Source organism: Antechinus flavipes, chromosome 5 (assembly GCF_016432865.1).
Source record: "Antechinus flavipes isolate AdamAnt ecotype Samford, QLD, Australia chromosome 5, AdamAnt_v2, whole genome shotgun sequence".
Lineage (NCBI taxonomy): Eukaryota > Metazoa > Chordata > Mammalia > Dasyuromorphia > Dasyuridae > Antechinus > Antechinus flavipes.
The window spans coordinates 66,491,284-66,514,103 of NC_067402.1; the positions used below are offsets into that span (position 1 = coordinate 66,491,284).

Here is a 22,820-nt window from a genome sequence, read left to right on the forward strand (position 1 = left end):
ATGTAAACCTTAAGTACAACAGACCTGTGGTCTCTCATTTTTCTTATTCCTGACTCATGGTTACCAAAATATTTTCACTATTTTCTCTTATGTCCACATTTGCACTCAAGATATTAAGAATTAAAGTACATGTTGATAAAATTTGGAAGGCCTAGTCAAAAATTTTAAAAAATTTCTCTACTTCCTTTTTATAAGATTATACTCAAAGTATTTCCAGTGGAAAAGGGAATTATCTTTTTAAAAAAATTTTTGTATATTTTTATGTGCACCCGTTATATCTCCTAAGAGAATGTTAATCTCTATGAGAGCAGGAATTACCCCTTATTTTAGAATTTACCACAGTCCATGGGATCTTACCTATCACCTCTCTGAATGCTTTGAAATCTCCTCTCCTCAAATCTAGGGAGTATATTAAATCATATCTGACTTTTCTATTCTTCTCTATCACTTTCCTCAGGGTTACCATTATTTGTACTTCATAAACTGGTTCTTCTTTAATTTGTTTTTTTCTTTTCAGAAAAATTATTTGGCAATTATCTGAGTTTTGGATAAATTTAGGTCTTATATTTCTAGCCAAGAGTTTACCTCATGGACTGATCATTAAGATGCAGGACTTCCAAATGAGCATTCAACATGTTTCTGGTCATGAGACTATCTTGGCAGATGCCTTATAAAAACAAGATGATAGATGGGAGGGATCAGTCTGAACTAAACAGATGTTGTGCTCCAAACTTTTGTTAATAGCTACATTTTAAAAGAAGAGAGGAAGGAATGGGGAAAATAACACTACTGTAATACAAGTATTTACAAACTCATTTATTTTATCAGCTAATATCTGTGTAGCTGTTTCTAAAGTTTTTTGACTGCACATCCCAACAGCAAAAAATATAAGCTTGTTTATATTGATATTCACTTATTAACAAATATTTATATAGCACTTTAAGATATACACAGTCCCTTACAAATATCTCATTTAATCTTCCTAATTACCCTCTGAGGAGATATCTCCGAGGCTCAGAGTAGCTCAGTGACTTGCCCAAGTGTCTGAAGCAGCATTCAGACGTGCGCGTTCTGACTCCAAGCCTGATGTGCTGGCCGCTAACTCCCCAGCTGCCTCAGAAATGAGACACAGCTACTTCTTTACTATTATGTACATTAGAAAACACATAAAAACAAAAAGTAAAAAAGGATGAGGATAGATAAAATATTTTGAATATATTCTACTTATTAATGACAATACTTTTTTCCTCAGTTATAATTTTAATAATAAGACATGTGTTTGAATAAGCTTCATTATTTTTGAAAATAATGTTTGTATGTTTTATGATACAGCTATTTGGAAGTCTGATTCTAATTTTTTTTACTTGATTTTAAGATACCTCATAAAAACATGGAGACTCATTAACCCATCATGAAAAGATTTTTGTTGAAATTTGACTAATGATCAATGAAGGCAGTTTTTGAGGAGTCAAGAAATCTTCCATTTGAACCTTTGCTCAGACACTCACATATATGTCTCTCTCTGTGTGTGTGTGTATACATATATATATATGAAAATGCATGTGTGTATACACACACACATATTTTTAAAGTAGCATATGACTTTGAGGTCTCCCTTAGCCTTTGGTTCTTTACCAGTACAATAAAGAATAACAGCACCTGCTTGTGAGGGCCAAACATAGAATATGTGGAAAAAGCTTTGTTAGCCCTAAAGTAAACTATCAAGTTCTGAATTTTTAACAAATTGGTTCAAGACCCACTGGAGCTCTTCATTTAAACAGATTACAAGTTTTTCAAGTAAGTGACACATTATTTTCAGAAACCAAAAGAAGAGATCAAAGTCTCTTGGAGAAGGCATTCAGTAGTGTCAAATGCTGTGGAGTTCAAGGAGAATGGATTCTTAATCTACTAAATCCAAAGCCTTAGGAATCCCACAATCTGTTACTCTTTTGAAGAGTTGTTGGCTTCATTTATTATAACATAAATCTTAACAAGAATTGCCACACTGTCCCAGCCCCATATAAGCCTTTCTCTATCCAGCCCTTAAAATTATAATCAAATCAATTCTGTCACTGATCCTAGAAACAAGAGGTGTAACCCCTCCTTTATGAAGTCACTCCTCAATGTTGTTCTTTCAAAACCGGAAGAATCACCCCCCACCTCCCAGCTACACCTTTCATGTCTCCCCAGCTCCTTGAAGACAGGCATTATCTTCACTTGTATTTCTATATCCCTTGTACTTAATACAGAGTGTGTGCTTAGTACAGCTCTCTCTTCCACAGTGTGACCTTCCCCATCATAGTTTTAATATATCAGGGATCAGCATAAGATATTAAATGGTAATTTGGGAAGTTTTTCAGAATCTACACCAGAAGGCTAGCAGATAACACAGAAAAAGCTTAGAAACTCAAAAATGTATAAAATATATGTATAGTATTATATAATATCAACATATTTTATCTCTTAATACCATAATAATTTAGATTTCTTCTCTGGCACAAAGGGAGAGTCAAAAAATTTTACATGGATTTTCCAGATCCCAGGGGTCACTATGCCCCTAACTTCTGCAATGTAGTAAGAATAATTATAAAAGATTTTTTTTCTTTTTTAACAGAATTGTAAACTGATAAACATGTAAATCATGTAAACATAATTTTTTTCATGGGACTTTAAAAATGCTGTCCTTTTTCAAGAGCCTGAAAACTGACATAATATCTGCCTCTCAAAGCCTAATAACTTATCTTTCACAAGGAAAATAAAAATAACTATTAAATTTAACAATGAAATCAAATGGTTAAAGCAACACTAATTTCTAAATTGAGTTTTTTTAAACTGTCAAAAAGTTTTTAATATAATGAAAGGTGACATTAAAAAAAAAAAAAAACTAAGAATCACATTGGGTGATTTTGAGAAGAGTTTTTGAAGCAAAATGTTCTTTTGTTTTTTTTTGTTTTTTTCTGAACCAAAACAGAGAAACACTGTACAATGATGTAGAATTGCAAATTACAAATTGCTTTCCAATTCTAAAATGCAAAACCACTTCTGAAATTTAGAGGGAAAACAGAAAACAAAAAACTGTAGAAGGTAACTACCCCTCCTACCCACCCAGCTGTGGACTGCTACTACAACAGGAAGAATTCTAGAGCTCATCACTGTACCTCATATTAGCAGCCTGGGCTTCAATTCCCAGCAACAAAGAGGACTAGGTTACATGACCTTTGAGGTCCCTTCCAGTTGTAAAGTACTGACCCTATTAGAGTCTTGTCCACATCCCTCAATTTACATCTAAGAAAAATGGAGACAAGTGAGGGAAAAAAGATTTTACAAAGCTTCTCCTTTTCCTTTCAAAGTCAATATAAATGAGTATAGGTTCTGTAAAGTCAATAAATTATTTGGTTGATTATATAAACATGATTTGTAAATGACAGTTGCCCCTGGCTCCTGAGATTCATAGATATAAGCATAGATAGATATAGATATATAGATTTTTCTTTGACTATTCTAGTTCTGTTCACTGAATACAAGATATATTTTTATTGGAAAGTATTTATAGACCTACCTCTTTCCTAATTAGAAATGGAAGATAGAAAGGGAGTGGGATGAAATTGTTTTCTAACACTAGTTATTACACGTGAATTATAATAATTGACATTTATTTAGCACTTTAAAGAGATGTGCAAATACAATATGTTAACATCAGCATAACTCTGTAAAGTAGGTGCTATTATTATTCTCATTTTACTGATAAGGAAACTGAGGCTCGGAAAGTTTATATAACTTGCCCAGAGTCACGTAGCTAAGAAGGGGTTGAAACAGAATTCAAATTTGAGTCTTCCTGCCTCCAGGCCCAGCTCTCTGTCCACTGTTCATGAAAAGTGTACAAGCCATTGAAAGCCAAGAAAATCCAACAAATACTTAGCAAGTTCCCACTCTCTGCATAAGCAATCCTATGCGGAGTCCAGAGAGTTCACTCCTTTCCCTTCTTAGCAGACAGTACCAAGGTGGGCCTGCTGAGCCAAGCTGCCCCTTCCCTCAGTTTTTGAGCCCACATCCTCTGCCTATTATTCTAGAGGCTGTGGTTAGTCTAAAGACTGAGCTGAAGGGGGCCAGAAGAATTACCCCTGCCTTTACAATGGTTCCCCAGACCAAAAAATGAAGGCACCATAGAGCTATTACTTTTCTCAGGAGCCAAAGGCTAAAATTTTGTTCATTTAAATTTTTACTGCCATTCCTGCTCTCCTTCTCACTTGCCTGCTTCTAATTAAATTCAAACTTGGATTTAAGCTATTTCCTAAGATGGCCTTTGATTAAAACTGACTACAGTTAAAAACCCCAAAAATCCAAGCTAAAGAAGTGCCTTGTCTCCTAGGGAGCCTGACGTAACACTATTTTCCAATCCTACAAACAGGTATGGGGGCTGCCCAAGGAAACTCCATTTGCGCCTATCTGCCAACGAGCAGCTGCCAGATGACCATGCACAGGGTCTGGTGAAATAGCTGATGAGAGACCCAACCTTTCTTTTGTCTCCTGTGGCTCAGGAGCTATCCTCAGAGTGGGTAGAGCTCAAGTCTTTGTGGAACCTCTCCATCCCCTCCTACCTCTCATTCTCCTTTGTGACAAATCTGCTGCTCTGCAAACAAGGCAGGCACCCATATCCCCTTTCTATTCCCACCAGGAGCATCCCAACCCCTTCAGTTCAGGGTGGGCACAAAGAGCTACCTAAGGGCCTTGCCCACGTCCTCACAACCTCTCCTGGCACTCTAGACAACATCATCTCCCCTTCATGATAATGAACCTGATAACATGGATAGCATGAGCTACTCAGATGCATCATGAGTCTACCCACAGATCTGTGCCAGAAATTAAATGCAAAATAAAAGTAGTCTTGAATAATGGCAGTGATATTGAGACAGGCAAGAGCCCCTAAAAACTGGTTGGTTTTCTGCCTAGGGCACTGAGCATTTAGATGGTTTGTCTGTGGTAACTCTGCTAGCAATCATCAGAAGTGGGAGCCTGGATCTCTGTCCTTCAGTCTCCCAGAGCAGCTCTCCAGCCACCCTGGCAGGCTGCCCACCACTGATCCAGGTGATCAAGCCTGGCAGTTTCAGCAGTGGCCTTCCTGGGATAATGGCCCTGCGTCAAGCTGAGGAGGGATGGCAACTATGGGTCATGTGCCAAACAAAGAAGGAAGCCATTGTGAAACAACTGCAGGTTGTGGTCCCTTCACGGAAGCCAGTTGTCTGCTCTACCCAAGGGGAAAGAGCCAAGGTTCAAGAGGCCATGCAAATTCCTCTGCCAGGACACTGGCTGGAGACTACGATGGAGAGGGCACTGGTGATATCTTCTACCATCCTGAGGGCCCGAAGGGAGAGGAGTCAGGGCTGAGCAGTGGTCCGTTCCCACGTAGCACCTTCCCAATAAGGTAGCCTTCGGACTTGTCCTGAGACTCGTTCAACCCAGGGAGTGCCGTTAGTATGTAGAGGAAGCTAAAGCAATCCTTGCTGCAACTGGCATTGCACAAAGTCTCCAGTGTACTTCTAAGAAAATTATTTAGAGAAATTTAAACTAGGTCAAAATATGTGGGGGAAATGTTGGGCAATGAATCATCAAATATCCCACAAAACCAAACAAATTAGATAGTTACATTATCAAAAAGGATTCCTGCATCCTTTAGAGAAGGCTTTCAGAGCCAATTACATAAGATATTAATAGTAAGGGGAAAAAAGACTAATCCAATAAAATGTGGTTTCTTTTCATTCAAATAACCGAATTGGTCTTTTGGGGCCCTACAAGTAATGATTGAAATAAAAAAGGTTGAGAACTATAAACTATTATTGTTTTACTGTATTTTAAAGTACATTAAATAATCTGAAGTTTCTAATTTCCTGAGCCACCTCCCTCACTCTGCCCAACCTCTCCGCCCCCAGCTCCCTATTTTTAAAGTTACTGCATTTTAAAATTCTTAGTTTCTGGGGAAATTTTTTCCTTATTTCACTTGCTCTTGTTCAAAATTACCTGTAAGTAAATGGTTTCTAATTAAGCAGCAGAGGTTACTTGAAAAAACCATGGGCTGGAATCAGAAGCTGAGGTCAAATTATGGCCCATCAGCTTATCCATCACCTCAACAGGCTTCATCTGTAAAATGAAGATATTAGGCCAGGCGGGCTATAAGGTGCTTTCCAGCTCTAAATGCCACGAGTTGAACTATTAAAGACAAAGGAAGCAATTTCCCTCTTTAACAAAAGTCAGCTATAGCACATTCAAGGCATTGCAGAAATTTCTTATGACACCCACTCACTTGAAAGGAAGACTGTGCTTCTTGGAGAACCATCTGCATCACAGGGGCAGAGCCAGAGGCCAGCAAAGCTAACAGGGGCTTTGCTGGCAGGAGATATCAGGTGATTTGCCCGCCACTAGGGATTCAAAATCAGCTCCAACGCTCCTCCCATCCCACCCTGCTATCTCCTACAACACCCCAATCACCTACTGACAGAGCTGATAGGAACAAAGGACCTACAGAAGAAACAACTGATATACACCAAGACAAAATTTTTCAAAAATAAATCCACTCTAACCCTATTCTATCAGTTGTAAATAGTCACATCCAGAACTCCAATCACATGGGAAACTGAGAAGACTTAAACAGTTGAGAGTCAACATACATCAATCTCTGTCGATGATGGCTGGCTGGTTGGTTTTATCAAGTCATTATACTTAATACAAATGCCTGTGATGCTCTCATTCCAGCACAAGTTTCTGGTATTTGCTGAGGCAGCAGGGCTCGCTGGCTTCGTTCTTTCTCAGTAGGTTTTGTAGGCTCAAAAGCACCACCTGCAGAAGTGCTTCAGGCAATTGTACAAAGCTCCAAGACAAGAAACTGGGGAAGGGTAATCTAAAACATTACCTTTCATTTTGCACATTAAAATGAGTTATTCCATCTTGGTCTGTGCTATCACCTTTTACTCCTAAATAGCACTGGAAAAAACTCAGTATCAAATATCACAGGCAAAAGTAGGAATTTGAGAAAGATGAAAATCAAATTAATGATGTAAACAGAAATACTTGGGTTTCAGTGTTACGGCACAGTCAACAGAAATCTACCCAAATTTAAAAACACACACACAAACACACAAAAAAAACTGAAGTTCTTGCCATAGTTAAAATACCAGGATTCTGAGCACAATCTAGTACAGATTAAAAAGTTTAAAAAACAGAAAAGACAATATAGAGTCTAATATCTGGAATATATTCTTATTGGTGAATAACCATTTCAAATACAGGAGTGACTTAACATAGATGATGATGACTGTGAAAAGCTGTGAGGAAAATTAACTTTAAAAAAATCGTAGAGTATTTTTTTAATTGACATAAATTTGGAGAAATCTGATTTCCCTTCAGTTCACAGTTATTTGACATTATAATCTTTAAAACTTTCTTGCTTGGGCTTCTCAATCATATTTAATGGTCTGTGTGCACAAACTTGCTAGGGGAAGCTTTGAATGCTTTTGTAAAATAAGACATTTCCATGTCCTGTAAGTATAAAAATATGGAAATAATCAACCTCTAACCCACCTGCTTTGTAAATGTGCATTCCTGTATGTAGGTTTCCTTAGAAAATCCCATCTGTCTAACACTTAGGAAAACCTTACCAATGTTGAGGCAATAAAGTAAATGACAAAGAAAAAGCAAAGTTAAGTACCCAGTACTGACCATTTTGTGCATTTGGTCTGGGACAGTGTTTTTTCTTTTTGTAAAAATTGCCTAAATTGATTTCACACGGTTGAACACAGGTTTCCTTTCTGGAACCATCACAGCTAGAACAAATAAAATCATTATTTGGTCTCAAAGCTGCAGAGCACATTTTGGGTTCCTCTATCTTTGAACTCAGCCTTGCTAACTTTTCCTTCAAATTCATTCCCCTTCTTATGATGCTGTAAAGTCTGGCAGAGAGGAACATCTAATCTCACATATATGTTCCAGAATGTGTAAGAATTAACTCTTCAATCTCTTGGAGGATAGGAACTTTCCTCTTCTCTTAGGCAGAAACAAGAGGCCAATAGAGGTTATCAGAAAAGGCAAACCAGGGGAAAACACTATGGTTTTTCCACTGGTTTTCTTGGATGACTTTCATAATTTCTGTGAATTAGCATCTGTAGCCTCAGTGGCTCCTGAGTGACTTGCTCAAGGGGCTGCACACACTGGCTGGGATTTCCTCGGAGCTATATAATTCACTCCTCAGTACCAGTGTTCTCAAGAGTCCTTTCTGGGGTGAGGTCCTCTCTAAACACCATTCACATAAAATGGTGAATCAGGGGGAGCCTTTTATAATCACTACTGCAACAGTAGTTAACACAAATAACACAGTGGAATAAAGACACTCAAGAACAAGAGTGTTTCATTCTCAGTGAATGAAGAAAAGATAAAGACACCTGCTTTATGGCTTCTTAAACAGAAATGAGAATAACTTAAATCCTTAGGGCCCTTAATTATGTTCTGAGTCATTCTTGTCACTTTATATCTTCTTGAGAGATTTTAAATGATAAAAGAAGATATCTTTGAAATCTCTGTGATTGATAATAATCATAAACAATGTAGAATAATATATCACTTGCAATGTCATCATGAATGATGTCTATGTTTAAGTTTTATAAGATCAAAATCCTTGTTCTTATGAAGGTACTTCTTTGGTAAAATAATAATAATTTGAATATTGATTTCAAAATGATTGCTTATGACTCTTTTAGACAGTAATTTGGGTGAGAGATAGGATATGCAGGAACTATTTTAGCCTACTAGGGTCCAACCAATAATAACCTCAAGCTCATCATTAGTAGTAGACAAATTATATAATAGTGAATGAGTAATAAGAACTTTGGGTAGTGGATACATTTTGGAAGACTCACTAAAGAATAAAACACTGAAAATACCCATAAAAAATACCAAAGTGATCAGAGGGGTAAACACACACACACACTCACACTCACACTCACTCACTCTCTCTCGATAGTGAGAATTTAATGACTTAAATTTTAAATAATTTTCATGTTTCCTAGCACTTTCCACATTTACAAACGTGTAAAAATGGCAATACCTGTCTATCAACTTCTCCAGAGACAGATCTCTGACTACAAGAAATGCATGATCTTGGGCAAATCACCAAGTTATTTCTCAGCTTTTTTTCCTCTCTAAGAGGGTTAGATTCTTTCCTGCTATAATACACTAAATTCTATTATTTATGCCAAAATCTATCTCTATGAATGAGAATAGGACATAAAGTCCATATACCTGAATTGCTGTATTGTTTTTTATTTTTTTACATTTGTAAAAACAAAACAAAACATGCCATTTCAGTTACTAATGATCATCAATTAATGAACAGGATAGAACTTTGAAAATCTAAAGTATTAATAAAAATGTTAAATTATAACAACAAATTTCTTATCAGCCAGCTAGAATATTACCAGTTAGTGCTAAAATACAGACTAAACCATGAAAAGTCTGATAAACCTCAGAAATGTTCAATCTTTCAAAAAGTTGTGATGAAATTTCATTTTTAAAAAACTGAATTCATACTCAGAGTATTTCACCCCAGTTTTGTTCAAATGCCATTTCTATTTTTGCCCAATATTTCAAAGTATCATCATAGTAAAACATAAAACATTTCTAAATTAATCCTATTCTTGAGCATTGTCTTAAGTATGACTTAAATGCATTCAAAATTGATTCTGAAATATATTTTCCATATCACTTGCATGCTGTTTGTAAGCTATCACATAACATACTAGAATTTCCATTCTAAAATGTCTGCGTTAAGTGTTTAGGACTGTGATGCCAATTTATTTAAAGTCAAGAACAATATGTTTTACTGTATTAAAAACATAAGTAGATTTATGGATTTCTGTTCCTACTGGTATTAGACTTTTACAAACAAAAAAGACAACTAAGTTATATTTTTGGACACAGCAGTATTCTAAATATCGCTGTCAAACCTTTTTGCTTTCATCACTGCTCAACTCATCACACAAACCATCTGCATAAATAAAGATGTAAGCATCTGTTGTATGGCAAATGGTCTCAGGGGCAGATGTTTTTATCCCTGCATTCATGTCACTGAGGTTGGATACATTATTTGAACAGATGTACACAATCTGAAAGTGTTGTGTCCCACAGTGAAATGTCTCCAACTGCTTTCTATCAAAGTACATCAATGATATTTGCACCTGCACTTATGTTAATGATATAAAGGCAGCAGGGGGTTCTGACAAAGGGAGATGTGATGTTATGAAATATATTTACATGGTTAATTGAAGTTTCTGTTGCCAAATGGCTCCACTGACATTGATACATATATTCAGCTTCTATGTCCGAGGAGTATCTTTTTAAAAAGTTACAAAAAATAGAGTGGTTCAAACAATTTAAACACCCAAAACTTTAAGTGATCATCAGGAATGTTTTCAACACCTCTATGTTTTCAATTTTAAAAATGGAATTGATATAAATTTTTCCTGATGAATTATAGACCTCTACTCATTCTTGTCATTTTAACTTTGGGAGTATTTTTTTTTTTTTTTTAAAGGGGGCATATTTATCATTTGGCATTCTGTGAGCACCAAAACAAGCCAAAAATGTGCAAAAGTATTTCACCAGTTATAATACTAGAAAATGTCCACCATTTTAATCATTAAGGTGTTAAGGAGAACCCACTAAAAATGGCCAATTTATCCGTGAAATTCATGTGAAAATCTTGCTCTTTATATAATGGGATTTAATGGCCTTCAGTGGGATCAAAATCCAAGATTGACATTTATTAGTCCATGAAGAATAGTATTTTTATATGGATTTTATATGAAAATATATGAAAGAATAAATTAGTGATTCTTAAAGAATAACCCCCCCCCATCTCCCTTTCACACAAAAAATAAAACAAAGCCTTCAATGCTTTGAAAACATTAAAGATTCTCTCTCTCTCTCTATGGAGATATGATCAATTGGTTACTTCTGCCAGGGCTGTAACTCCTTCCTTCTTAGCAGCCATGACTACTAAAGACCCAGAAAATAAAATTCTCACCACCAAAGTATTTGGCACCATCAGATGTCCCATGACGCTAAGGACATCAGATCTTAATGTCTAATATGCCTTTTCCAAGACTTTGATCTATACTCAGGATAACCCAAAAGTCTTGGTATAGTTTTAAATTTAGTAACGCTATTAATTAATAGCACTGTAGATCATTATCACAGTGCTATTATCTCAAGGATTTTCATCCTATCTAATAGCATACTTAGGATACATTTCAGATCAATAAATCAATAGATATTTATTAAGCACTGATTTTGTACCTGACACTGTGCTAAGTACCGGGGATGAAAAAACAAACAAACCAAAAAAAACCAAAAAAAACCCAGAAAAAACCCATGCCCACAAGGAGCTTACAATCTAACAGCAGAAAGAATATGCAAATATTACCAGAGGGACAGATCTCCGAAGCCTTCTCCTGGGCACCTTCTCTGCAAGGGTTGCTGGCCATGTCCTGTCCACACTAACTGCACCATCCCCTGGCCAACCTCTCTTCCCCTACCCCCAGGGACAGGATGGGAGGTTCTGTCACATGTTTGCCTAGAATTGGAGGACACTTCTCTGATTTAAGGAAAGACAGGGAATGGAGCTGGCTTGGCGTGACCTGCGCTGGTAGTGCTTCTCAGTGGTTTCTGTTGTAAAGGGAACCGATATCATCCTTTGAGTCAGAGGGTCTGGGCTCAAATTTGGCTCTGGGGCCTGCAGGCCTTTGAGTGCCTGCTTCCACTTCTCTCAATAAAGGGACTGGATTACAGGATCGTAAGTCTCTTCTAGTTCCAAACCCATTCACAGGTCATCCCTTTAATTATATGTTCTGGAATTTGTCAGATTTAAAAGTCATCTTCACTAGTTTTCATTTATAAACTCTACTCTCTTCACTTCTTTGAAAATCAGGGTAACATTTGACTTTTTCCATGAACTTTGATACCTTCCCCCTTTTCATGAACTTTTAGAATAACTGACAGTTATTGCCCAATTATACTTGCCAACTCTTTCAATTCCTTGGGATAGTTCATTTGGAACTGATGACAATCACAACAATGGTAGGTAGGTGTTCTCTTAGAATCTTCTTATTTATCTTGGGTTTCAACAGCCTCTCATCCAATTTAATTTGATCCTTTCCAGTTCAATCCTTTCACTCCCTGATTCCTTCCTAATCCATCTTTCCTACTTCTTTCCTTATGGTTCTTCTGTCTTTCAACAGAGCTACAAATAAAACGTTTGCCTTAGTTCATCTTAGCCTTTTGTTTTTATGTCCTGTGATCTCCCTTGTTCTATCTCCTACAACTTATTCTTTAAAAATTTAAACTGGTTGATGAGTCTTTTATGTTGCATATCAGTATTTTTTCTCTCAAGTATTTCTCTCTCTCTCTCTTTGGAGAATTTTTAGGTTATGGAATCTGGCCTATCCTAAAACCTTTGTAATCTGTTCTCCTACATCGGGGGGACCAGAGTGTCCCTCCTGACTATCTTCTTCTGTATTCATATTCTACACTGAATAATAACTTTACCCTAAGATTTCCATCATGTCTACTTCATGACCAATTTCTCTTTGTTGATCTGAACCAGATTGAAAAGAACAATTAGTCCCCTCATCACTTATTCTATTTTGGGAGAAATGAAATTATCAATAAATCAAATTAAGAATTTACCAGGTTGGTTTTGGGCAGCCTGAAAGTGTTAGCAGATAATTGAATAATTTAAATCCCCTATTATTACTATATTATGCTTCAATGCCAGATTAGTACGCCCTGCCCCAGATTCTTCATCTAATTCTCCATCAGTGTAGGTGGGCTTTAACATCTTCACAGAAAACTTATCTACCTCTGTTTCTCCCTCTAGTAACCTTTATGCAATGTTCCCCTCATCATGCTCCTTACTTTGGGCCACTAAGTTTCCATACATAAATATGTCTTCTTGATACATAATATTAATCCATTGTTACTTTTATATGTTGATTTCTTTTGAATAATAAAACACATTTTAGGCTTACATCCCATCCCATCAAGTCTAAGTGATATCTATAAAGTCAAATTTGTCTCCTCACATCAGGACATACAGTATAATTTATATATTTGTGATTAGACATCTAAGGCTATGTATTTTATTACTATTTTCTTAGAAGTTATCTCTCATGTGTTATTAATTCTCTCTACTGATATTTTTCTTTCCATGCTACTCTGTTCTATTAAAATTGGCAATGATGTTATAAATTTTGTGCAAATTTATTCTATCAGCTTTATTATATATATACTTTATCCCTAGTTGAGAGCTCTTCATTCTTACATTTAAACTAGTGATGTTAAAGTCAAATAGAAACAGATTCCTGCAGGTAGCATATTGACTTAGAAAACTACAAATTAACTATCTAAGTGGTATTATATTTTTATTTATTTTGTTAAATATCTTCCATTTACATTTTAACTGGACTTAGCTGGACTTAAAGTTTTCTCTGTGAATTTGATACTTCTCTTTTAACTCAAATTCAGATCTTATTCTCCATATTCTAAGCCAGTTTTAATCCTTTGTTCAAGAGATTCATATAGAAAAAAAGTAAAATTATTGGCAAGTCTTCATGTAATTATCTTCCTCTCCTAAGCACTAGTTCAATTTCTTCATTTACACAAAGTGATAAATATGACTGAGTGTAGACATAGTTAGTGCTCAAAATAGGACTGGAACCCATGTCTCCTGAATCCTGGCCAAGAGTTGTTCTATTCCACCTTGGAACAATCTATCTTTGTACCATAATGAGTAAGAATAAAGCACATTCTGCTTTATTCTACAAAGTACTCTTTCAACTATACCTGCTCTAATCTCTACCCCAAAAAGATTGAAGAAGAGATAGACCTACATGCACAAAAATATTTAAATTAGCAGTACTTTGTGACATGGCAAAGAATTGGGCACTCTCCATAACTTCCATCAATTGAAACAGAATATTACTGTGCCATAAGAAATAGTGAAATGATTGAGAAAAATCTGAGAAAACTAATATAAGCTGACACAGAGTAAAGGGAATAGAGCAAGTTATACAAAGACTACAAAATGATAAAGAAAAATAACTTGTAATCAATGCAATTATCAAAACATATTCCAGAGGGGCAATGATAAAGAAGTGCTCAACTCAAGGTACAGAATGACACATATTTTTAGTTTGATTATGCTGATTTGTTACCAGGAAGGATTTCATTTTGTATGGTTTTAATTTGGGGGATATTTTGATAAGAAAGGATAATTATTAAAGATAGTCATGCCAAAAATGGGGAAAATAGGAAAAAGAATAGTAATTGAAGGCATTTTTTTAAAGCACAGAAGAAAAAGAAGTTCAGAGGAAAATACAGAGAAGCAAAACAGTCTTTAAGCAAATATGCTAAATTTATATTTTTAAAAACAAAACTGTATATTATAGAGATCTGTGATTTCATTTGTAATCTTTGTATTCTGTTCCTCTTTATATATAGAAATATTCAGATTTGTTAGTGTTTCTCATGTTGAAAATCACAAAAAATTTTAAAAGTTATTTTGAAAAATTCAATTCAGTTTAAATATTCTCTTCATAAGACACTAGTCTGAGTGGGTGATTGAAGAGTAATTGGGAAATGATATTATATTAATAAATTTAAGGTATAATAGTATATTGACATATGTAATACATAATACAGTGATATATTACATATAATTTAATGATTTATAATCACCATTGTATCTCACATGTTTTAAATTACCTTGATCTTTTGTAGGTACCAGTAAAGAATTCTCCATTGTGACTTTTGTCCCTGAGAATAGCTTTCCTAAAAAAAAAAAAAAGAAGAAAAAAACAAACATTAGAAACATCACAACCATTCGAAAATAATTTAAAATGTAAACAAATTTTAATGCAATATTTATTTTCTCCTATATTTATAAAACAAATTTGGGGGGGCATAAATTTTTAACAAATGGAAGAAGAATCATAAATGAATAGACCATTGAGCAGTACACTTAGTTTTCAATATATAACCGGGTAAATATTTTTCTCTTTTATCTTTAACATAGAGTATCTCTGATATCCAACATTTTAATTAAGTTGACTTCTTGATAAACTGGCACTTTTGCATACCAATAATGTTTATAATGACACCTTCTGAAATACTGATTTATCTCTGTAATATATATAAATAATCTATGTGTTCAGCATAATATCAGTTTCAAGTGTGTATAAGACCCCACTTATTTGGAGGTCAAATTCTCAGAAACTTCAGTTACTGGAGCACAGCCCATGCACTTTTCTTCATAGACAATGTCAACCAATTGATGCTCACTTTACATACAAATAAAACAAAATGGCTAACTGATATTTTTGATCAAGCAAATTACAGTGGGAAGATTAGGAGGAAAGGTAAAGTGAGCTGCTACAAGTATATATATACAGACATACACACCTGCATGCATACATACATAAAATGACAATGCTATCAATAATAATTGAAAATGGGAAGTGACAAAAATATGTTAACTGAAAAAACTTGTCTAGTATGATTTATTGTAAAGGAAGAAAATTTTACACAACTCAACTTTTGATGATAATACTACTAAATTACAGTATAATAATGATGATACTAATTTTTTAAAAAAAGGTTTGTTCAATACATTCCCTGCAAAAACGGAGGAATTATATAATACATTTCTCAAAAATTGCCATTAATTACAGTCTTAATTATAGTCTTAAACTGTTCAACTTCAGTTATTTGGAACATCCATTTATATGAAATATAAATGTCAAGTAATAGACAGACACTTCACCTGCTCATTATTTTAGGAGAAGACTTAACTAAATGGAAAGGGTTGATGTTTCCCCACACAAGACTTCTCTTGCTGCTAAGCATGTGGTTCTCACTTCTTTGGGCCCTTGGATAAGCCATAGTGTTAGTAGATTATTATCTCCCCTTATAAGGATGAAAATTCCCAGTCCGGTCTATTCTATCGTAAAGTTTCTTTGGGAGTAGACCCTGCAGTAACATGAACTTGGAAATTCACAGTTATTCCTTTTTCCATCTCCATAAGAATTTCTTAGGTAAGCAAACTGACTACAGGGACATAGAGTTCTCGCCAGAATGGGGGTGTCTAGTCTTTGGGTAGAACTGTAGGCCTGGTGCCAATGACTACTTCCCACCTTCTGTTGTGACCACTAGAAACTTGTTTCTCACACAAGCAGCTGCTGCTGTTGGGTTTCCCTCAGGACTCATAGCCTGCTGGCAGTGTTACTTTACTATGCCTTATTCAGTATCCTGCAGAGTGAGAGTGAGTGCTGCATACAATTTTCAGTACCCTTTTAAATTCGAAAACCTCAGCTACTAGCATGCGTATCACATGTCTTATGATCAAATGACAATATTGGCTATCACATTAATGGGACCCCTGTTAATATCTGATTGGATAAAGTATAAGGAATGTTTTTACTGCTACATTCTCTACAGGGATTTTTCTATTAATTTACCTCTTTACCCTGACATCCAAACTAAGCAAGTTAATTAAAACAAAACAAAACAAAACAAAACAAAAACAAAAACAAAAAAAAAAAAAAAAAACTAGACCAACACATAATCCTGCAATGTAGAGTTTTCTTTTAATCTTTTAGTATTAAAAATACTTTGGTTCTTATATGGTCCTATAATCTCAATTATGGGGGTATTCTACAATGAAGAAAAGCATAATCCATTCTGACTTGTCCACTCTTGTCTACATCCTCCCAAAAATCCTCAACAAGGGTACACTATGCTGCCAGAAGCTTCCCCCTAGACAACTTAGAATACCAATAAAGTACATTAGCTGTCTACTAATTATCCTTAAATCTATCTATATGACCAGATTTCTAGTCTTAATCTCTCTTTTATGCTCCTTCTTTAACAATAACAAAATTTCAGGGATCAGATTAAAAGTTTATTTTGCCATTGAAAATGAGATCTATCAACTGAAGATATGGTAGAGTTGGGGTAGACAATCTAGAACACACATACCCCAGTGCATCTATGATTTGATTGATGTATTCTTCCCAAGGAGATAGAATAGAATTCATTCATACTTACTACCTTGTGTGATTCTCAAACATGCACTGTATTATATTCAGCATTGGGAATCGGCCCAACTTACTGTGAACTTTCTTAAGTTTTCAAAATATTGTAGGGACACTACTAATTTTTTCTTTCTATTTTAATCTTTATTATTACAAAAGTCTTACTAGATGACGAAATAACAAGAGAAACTAATATGACATAATAACAAAATACAACAATAAAAATATTGTTAAAAGAAAGTAAGTTGAAGACATACCAACAAAGTAGAGAAGCTATAAATTAGTTATTACTAATTCTGGCTTGTGACTTAACACATGCTTTTTTCCTGGTCATGGTTATACATATCTTTTTTTGAAAGTATTCTTTTTATGATTTCTCTTACATAGCTACTTATCTGTAATGTGTTCTAGTTAACTCACACCCACCATGTGCCCTTTCACTGAGATATGAATGGTCCTCAACTTCTTCACAGACTGGAGAGTTCTATGACTTGCAGACATATATCAACACCAGAAGAATACTTCTGTTAAAGTTGGATCTTTGTTTCAGGGAGACGCTTCAGATTATTAAAAGGATTATGAAATTTTTCCAAAAACAATCCATGCACATGTCAAAATCATAGAAGATTCCTTGAAAGATAAAATATGAAAAATCTTATTCAGTGATACTCTAATTATTAAAATCAAGTGAGATAAAACAAGGAGATTGATACTAGCCAAAGATGTTCACCACTGTAATACAGTGCAGAATACAAATTGAAAAGAGATTACCCATAAAGGGAGAGGTCCTCCATATGCTCTTTTCTGCAAATGTCTGATTTACTGATTGCACCAAGCCCAACATATTGCAGGGCCTTTCAATGAAACCCATAATTATTCAAAATAGTTTGGCCTAACTATTATTTATAATAATAATCAATATTATTAATATTAAAAAATCAAAACTATTATAGTTATATGAAAAAATGCTCTAAATCACTATTCATCAGAGAAATACAAATTAAAACAACTCTGAGGTACTACCTCACACTATCAGAGAAGGTAATGTGACAAAAAAGAAAAATGTTATATGTTAGAGGGAAAGTGGGAAAACTGGGACATTGATGCACTATAGATAGAATTGTGAACTGATTCAACCATTTTGGAGAGCAATTTGGAACTATGCCCAAAGGGGTTCTGAAACTGCATAGCCTTTGATCTAGCAATACCACTACTAAGTCTATATATCCCAAAGACATCCAAAAAAAGGGGAAAGTGCCTATTTGTACAAAAATAATTATAGCAGCTCTTTTCATGATAACCATCAACTGGAGAATGGCTAAACAAACCATGATAATATGATTATAACAGAATATTATTATACTGTAAGGAATGACAAGCAGGACAATTTCAGAAAAATCTGGAAAGACTTGTATGAACTAATGCATAGTGAAGTGAACAGAACCAGGAGAATGTTGTACACAGTAATAATACTGTTTAATAAAGAATTGTGAATAATTTAGCTATTTTTGGCAATACAGTGACCCAAGACAATCCCAAAGGACTAATGATGAAGCGTGTTATCCACCGCCAAAGAAAGAACCGATGTTGATTGAATACTGACTGAAGCATGCTATTTTCACTTCCTTTCATTTTTTCACATCTTCTTGTACAAAATGATTAATATGGAAATGTTTTACATTAAAAAAAAAATACAATCCTTTGTCAGCATGTAGGCAGCCCTTTGTTCCTAAGCACCATACAAAAAGTTCCAGATAATTATAACCTGACTTGCCTTACTTGGATCACTGCAAAGTGCATTAGTAAGAAAATCTATCAAAAAGGAGGAAAAATTAAAGAATGCAGCCTGTTCATGCCATCAATTACAGCAAGAGCTAACACAGTGTTCTTTAGAAATCATTCTTACATGCTTACTTTTAATTTGGGTTAATATGCCAAATTTAAACATAGTTGATTAAAAATGAAAATTGAGTGAATTTGTTGCTTGAGGAAACTGACAGTTTGATGATGCTGGAAATAGAGATCTTTCATTTATTCCTAGGACAAGTACTGCACAGGCAGAAGCCAGTCCAGCTTCTTTATGCTACCCTGCCAATGTCCCTAAATATGAAGTGGAATAAAATACTTTAAGAAGTAAAAAGAAAATCAGTTTCTGCAAACTTAAATCAAGCTTATTATTCTTAGTACTTTTCTTTTTTCTAATTACAAGGCACTAATCACAAGAGCCTGGAGTGAGATCACAACTTCATTTCACAATGGCTACAAATCAATTCCTACTTGGATAGCTAACTATTATTTTTATGGGTCTAATCGCCAGGATACAGGATTTCCACTACCACCATTTTCTATCTCTTTTCCACCTGAAAATTGACTGTTCCCCTAGATCCACACTGGATCCTAACAGGTCAACTTAAAGCTTATCTTGCTTACAACCAGACCCCCACTATACTTCCATCTGTGCTTCCAGCTATATGCTATGCTATCACCTCTCCATATTCCAGCTCCCTGTAATGTGCTCTCTTTCCCCCCATTAAAATGTAAGAATCTTGAGGGCAGATCACTTAATTACATTTGTATCCTAGGTGGCTGAAACAAGGCCTAACATATAGTAACCATTTAATAAATGCTTTATATGTTAATCCATCCATCCAAGTCAAAAAAGTATGGTACCAACCCACTGCCATTCAAAACAAAATATCATGACATACAGAATTTTAATTAGAGGATTTGAAAAGTGAGAACATGAAATAAAAGATGTGATTTGAGTATCTCTTAATCAATTCTCTGCATATTAAAATAATACTTCTAACCCAGCACCTGTTGAGAATGTAAACTGAACATATATTGTTTCTACTGGAATCTCACTGCTGACTCTAATTCTAAGGCACAATGGGCAAAATACCACAGATATTTTAAGTTTGGAGACAAAGCAATAAATACCCATGCAATAGAACCTGATACAATTTTTCATTATATAGCATATATTCTCATACATATTAATATAGTGACTACACAGAAATAGGTGTAGTACTTTTATTTTTTTTCTTCCAATAAAAAAAAATTTGGTGTTTTGTGTCAATATACTCAAAACATTCAATCTTTAAAACACACATACAATAAGCAGTTATAGACTAGAAAAGACCAAAACTAACTCCTGGAAGAGGAGCGGAGAAATGTCCCTGAAAGTGATCCTTAGTTGAAGAAAGCCCCAGTAAGTCAAAAGATACGAACAAATAGTTCTCAAAAGAAGAATTACAAAACTACTAAAAACCTTATCAAAGAATACTCCAAATCATTAACAAGAAAAGGAATGCAAAACAAAACCAACCTAAGGTTTTACCTTATACTAGTGAAAACTGGCAGCAATCTGACAAAGACAAAAAATAGAAAGTCAATGAAGGAGGGGTTACAGGAAAAGACACATGAGTGCATTATTACATATAATTTTAATTATTTTGGAAAACAATTTAGAATTACACAAATAAAATGACTAAAATGTCCATCCCACCGTTAGTCTCTATAAAGATAAAGGGAATAAACTGTGCTGTTAATAATCATAGGAAGACCACTCTCTTAGTCATTGCTGGCAATATTCTTGCTAGAATCCTGCTTAATAAATTGCTCCCATATCTGGAAGAAGGTCATCTTATCTGAGAGAGCCAGTGTGGCTACATAAAGCCAAGGATACCAACCAACTCTATATCTAAAGAAGGTCATTGATAAGAAGAAAGATCTCATACACATTGAAGTATTCATAACAGCATTTTTTTTGTGATAGCAAAGAACTGAAAACAAAGATGTTCATTTATGGGGAAATAACTAAAGCTACACCACATTCATGTAACAAATATTGCTATATTGTGAAGAATAACAAATATGATGAGTGTAGAGAAACCTAAAAAGACTCATGTAATTTGATGCAGAGTGAAGTATGGCCAAGAAAACAATATACATAAACACAAAGAAAAAAAAAATTGAATGTTGAAAAATTACATTTAAACAGCATGGCTTCAAAGAAGAGAAATGAGAAGACACTCATCTCAACTCTTTGCAGAGAGAAGATGTCCATGTGGACTGTCCACCACATAAATTTTTAGATTTTTTTCAAAAAACTTATTAATTTTACTACTTTTTTCTGTCTTTCCAAGAATGAAGGGACTACTTTCCCTGACAGGATACACAGAAACTGAGAACAGATGGAACTTTGCTGTTAGGCAAATCAAATTAATATTAGTTTATCTTCCAGAACAAAGAAGGAAATAAAACCATACCTGGAGCCCTATGCTTTGGTTACTATGTATTGGGAGGGATGCTGATAAATAACAGTGTGTCCAAGGAAGTCGACCAGAAAGGCGATGAATCTGGGAATGTCATTTAAGGATAAGAGAACAAACTTGAGATGAGGAAGATGGGTGCTGATAATTATCTTAAAATATTTGAAGGATTGTCATGTGGAACTGTACAATTAATTACTCAAGCTTTGAGTCTCAAAATCTCTCATAAAAAGGGAACATTTCAAAAGAATGGAAAAGATCATGAACAATATTTTCACCCCTTCCATAGTGCAAATAAAAACAAAGACTCTATAAAATATTTGTGAGAAGAGCATATGAATTTTCAAAGGTTTCCTCAATGAGAACACACTTGGTGCTAAAGAAGAATAAAAATCTTCAATTTGAATCTTGGTTTTTGCTACAAAACAAGACAAATGTCATCTTGGAAAAGAGTCTTAAAACCGACTGAGTCACTAACTGAAATGTTAAGATTCTATTGTTTGGGGGGGGGGGGGTGAGGAGGAGCGAAGATATGATGTTGAAGGATCTTTTCAGACTAAAAATCTCTCAGGTAAAAATAGCAGAGAAAACGAGCCAGGCCTGAGGATAGAGATAACTTTGTTTAACATGTATTCTTGCCAAAGATGTTAGGCAGCGTTGTGGAACACATCTTTAATAAACAGACAAATAAAATAATTTATATAGAAGAGGAACAAACTGTATTCTGTGCAATTCCAGATGCCAAGTCAAAATGCAGAAAATCTATAGTGAGGCAAAATTTGGTTCAATAGAAAGGGGAAAAAAAGCTTCCTAGAAATTAAGCTCATTAGATTTTAAATTTAGATTAGAAGAAAATGAGAATATCGTCTAGTCTAACTACTAACTACTACAATTTTATAGATGAAGAAGCTGAGGCCCAGGGAATTTAAGTGCCATGTTCAAGGTCACACAGGTAGGTAGTGGGAAAGAATGGTAGAATATAAACTTCTTTTCTCTGACTCCAAACACATTCCATTGAAGGAATGATATGGTGGGATTCCTGAATGAAGTGAAAGTTTGAATTAAATGATCCCCAAAGGCCCCTTCCAATTCTGAGACTACTTAGTCTTCTGTATGTAGTACACCTTAAGCATTAAAAAGGACTTGACAATGTTATGTCACCTTAAGTATCTCATAAATAAGCAAGACATAATGCCTTACAAATTCTCTAGATAGCAAACGCCATATTATACTTGATCTTCAATTGCTATAAAGAAAATGTTATCCAAAACTCAGAAGGTTGTAGATAAGAAAGCATGGGAACTATGTGGAGATATTTTGATTTAGCAGACTTTGTTCCAAATGGTCCAAATGGCATTTATGAATAACTAATAAATCAAGAAAGATGTTATCAGTTTCATTTCAAAATGGCTTC

At 34.8% G+C, this 22,820-nt stretch overlaps 1 protein-coding gene across 1 annotated transcript in view; it reads right to left on the reverse strand.

Annotated features, from left to right (window-relative positions):
• The window catches only part of ZNF438 (zinc finger protein 438), an 85,086-nt gene that overhangs the window by 8,590 nt on the left and 53,676 nt on the right, over nt 1-22,820 (reverse strand). Inside the window, exon 2 of the mRNA XM_051963219.1 lies at nt 14,806-14,871. Coding sequence (XP_051819179.1) covers nt 14,806-14,842 — 37 coding nt within the window. The 5' untranslated portion in view covers nt 14,843-14,871. The remainder of the gene's footprint in view (nt 1-14,805; nt 14,872-22,820) is intronic.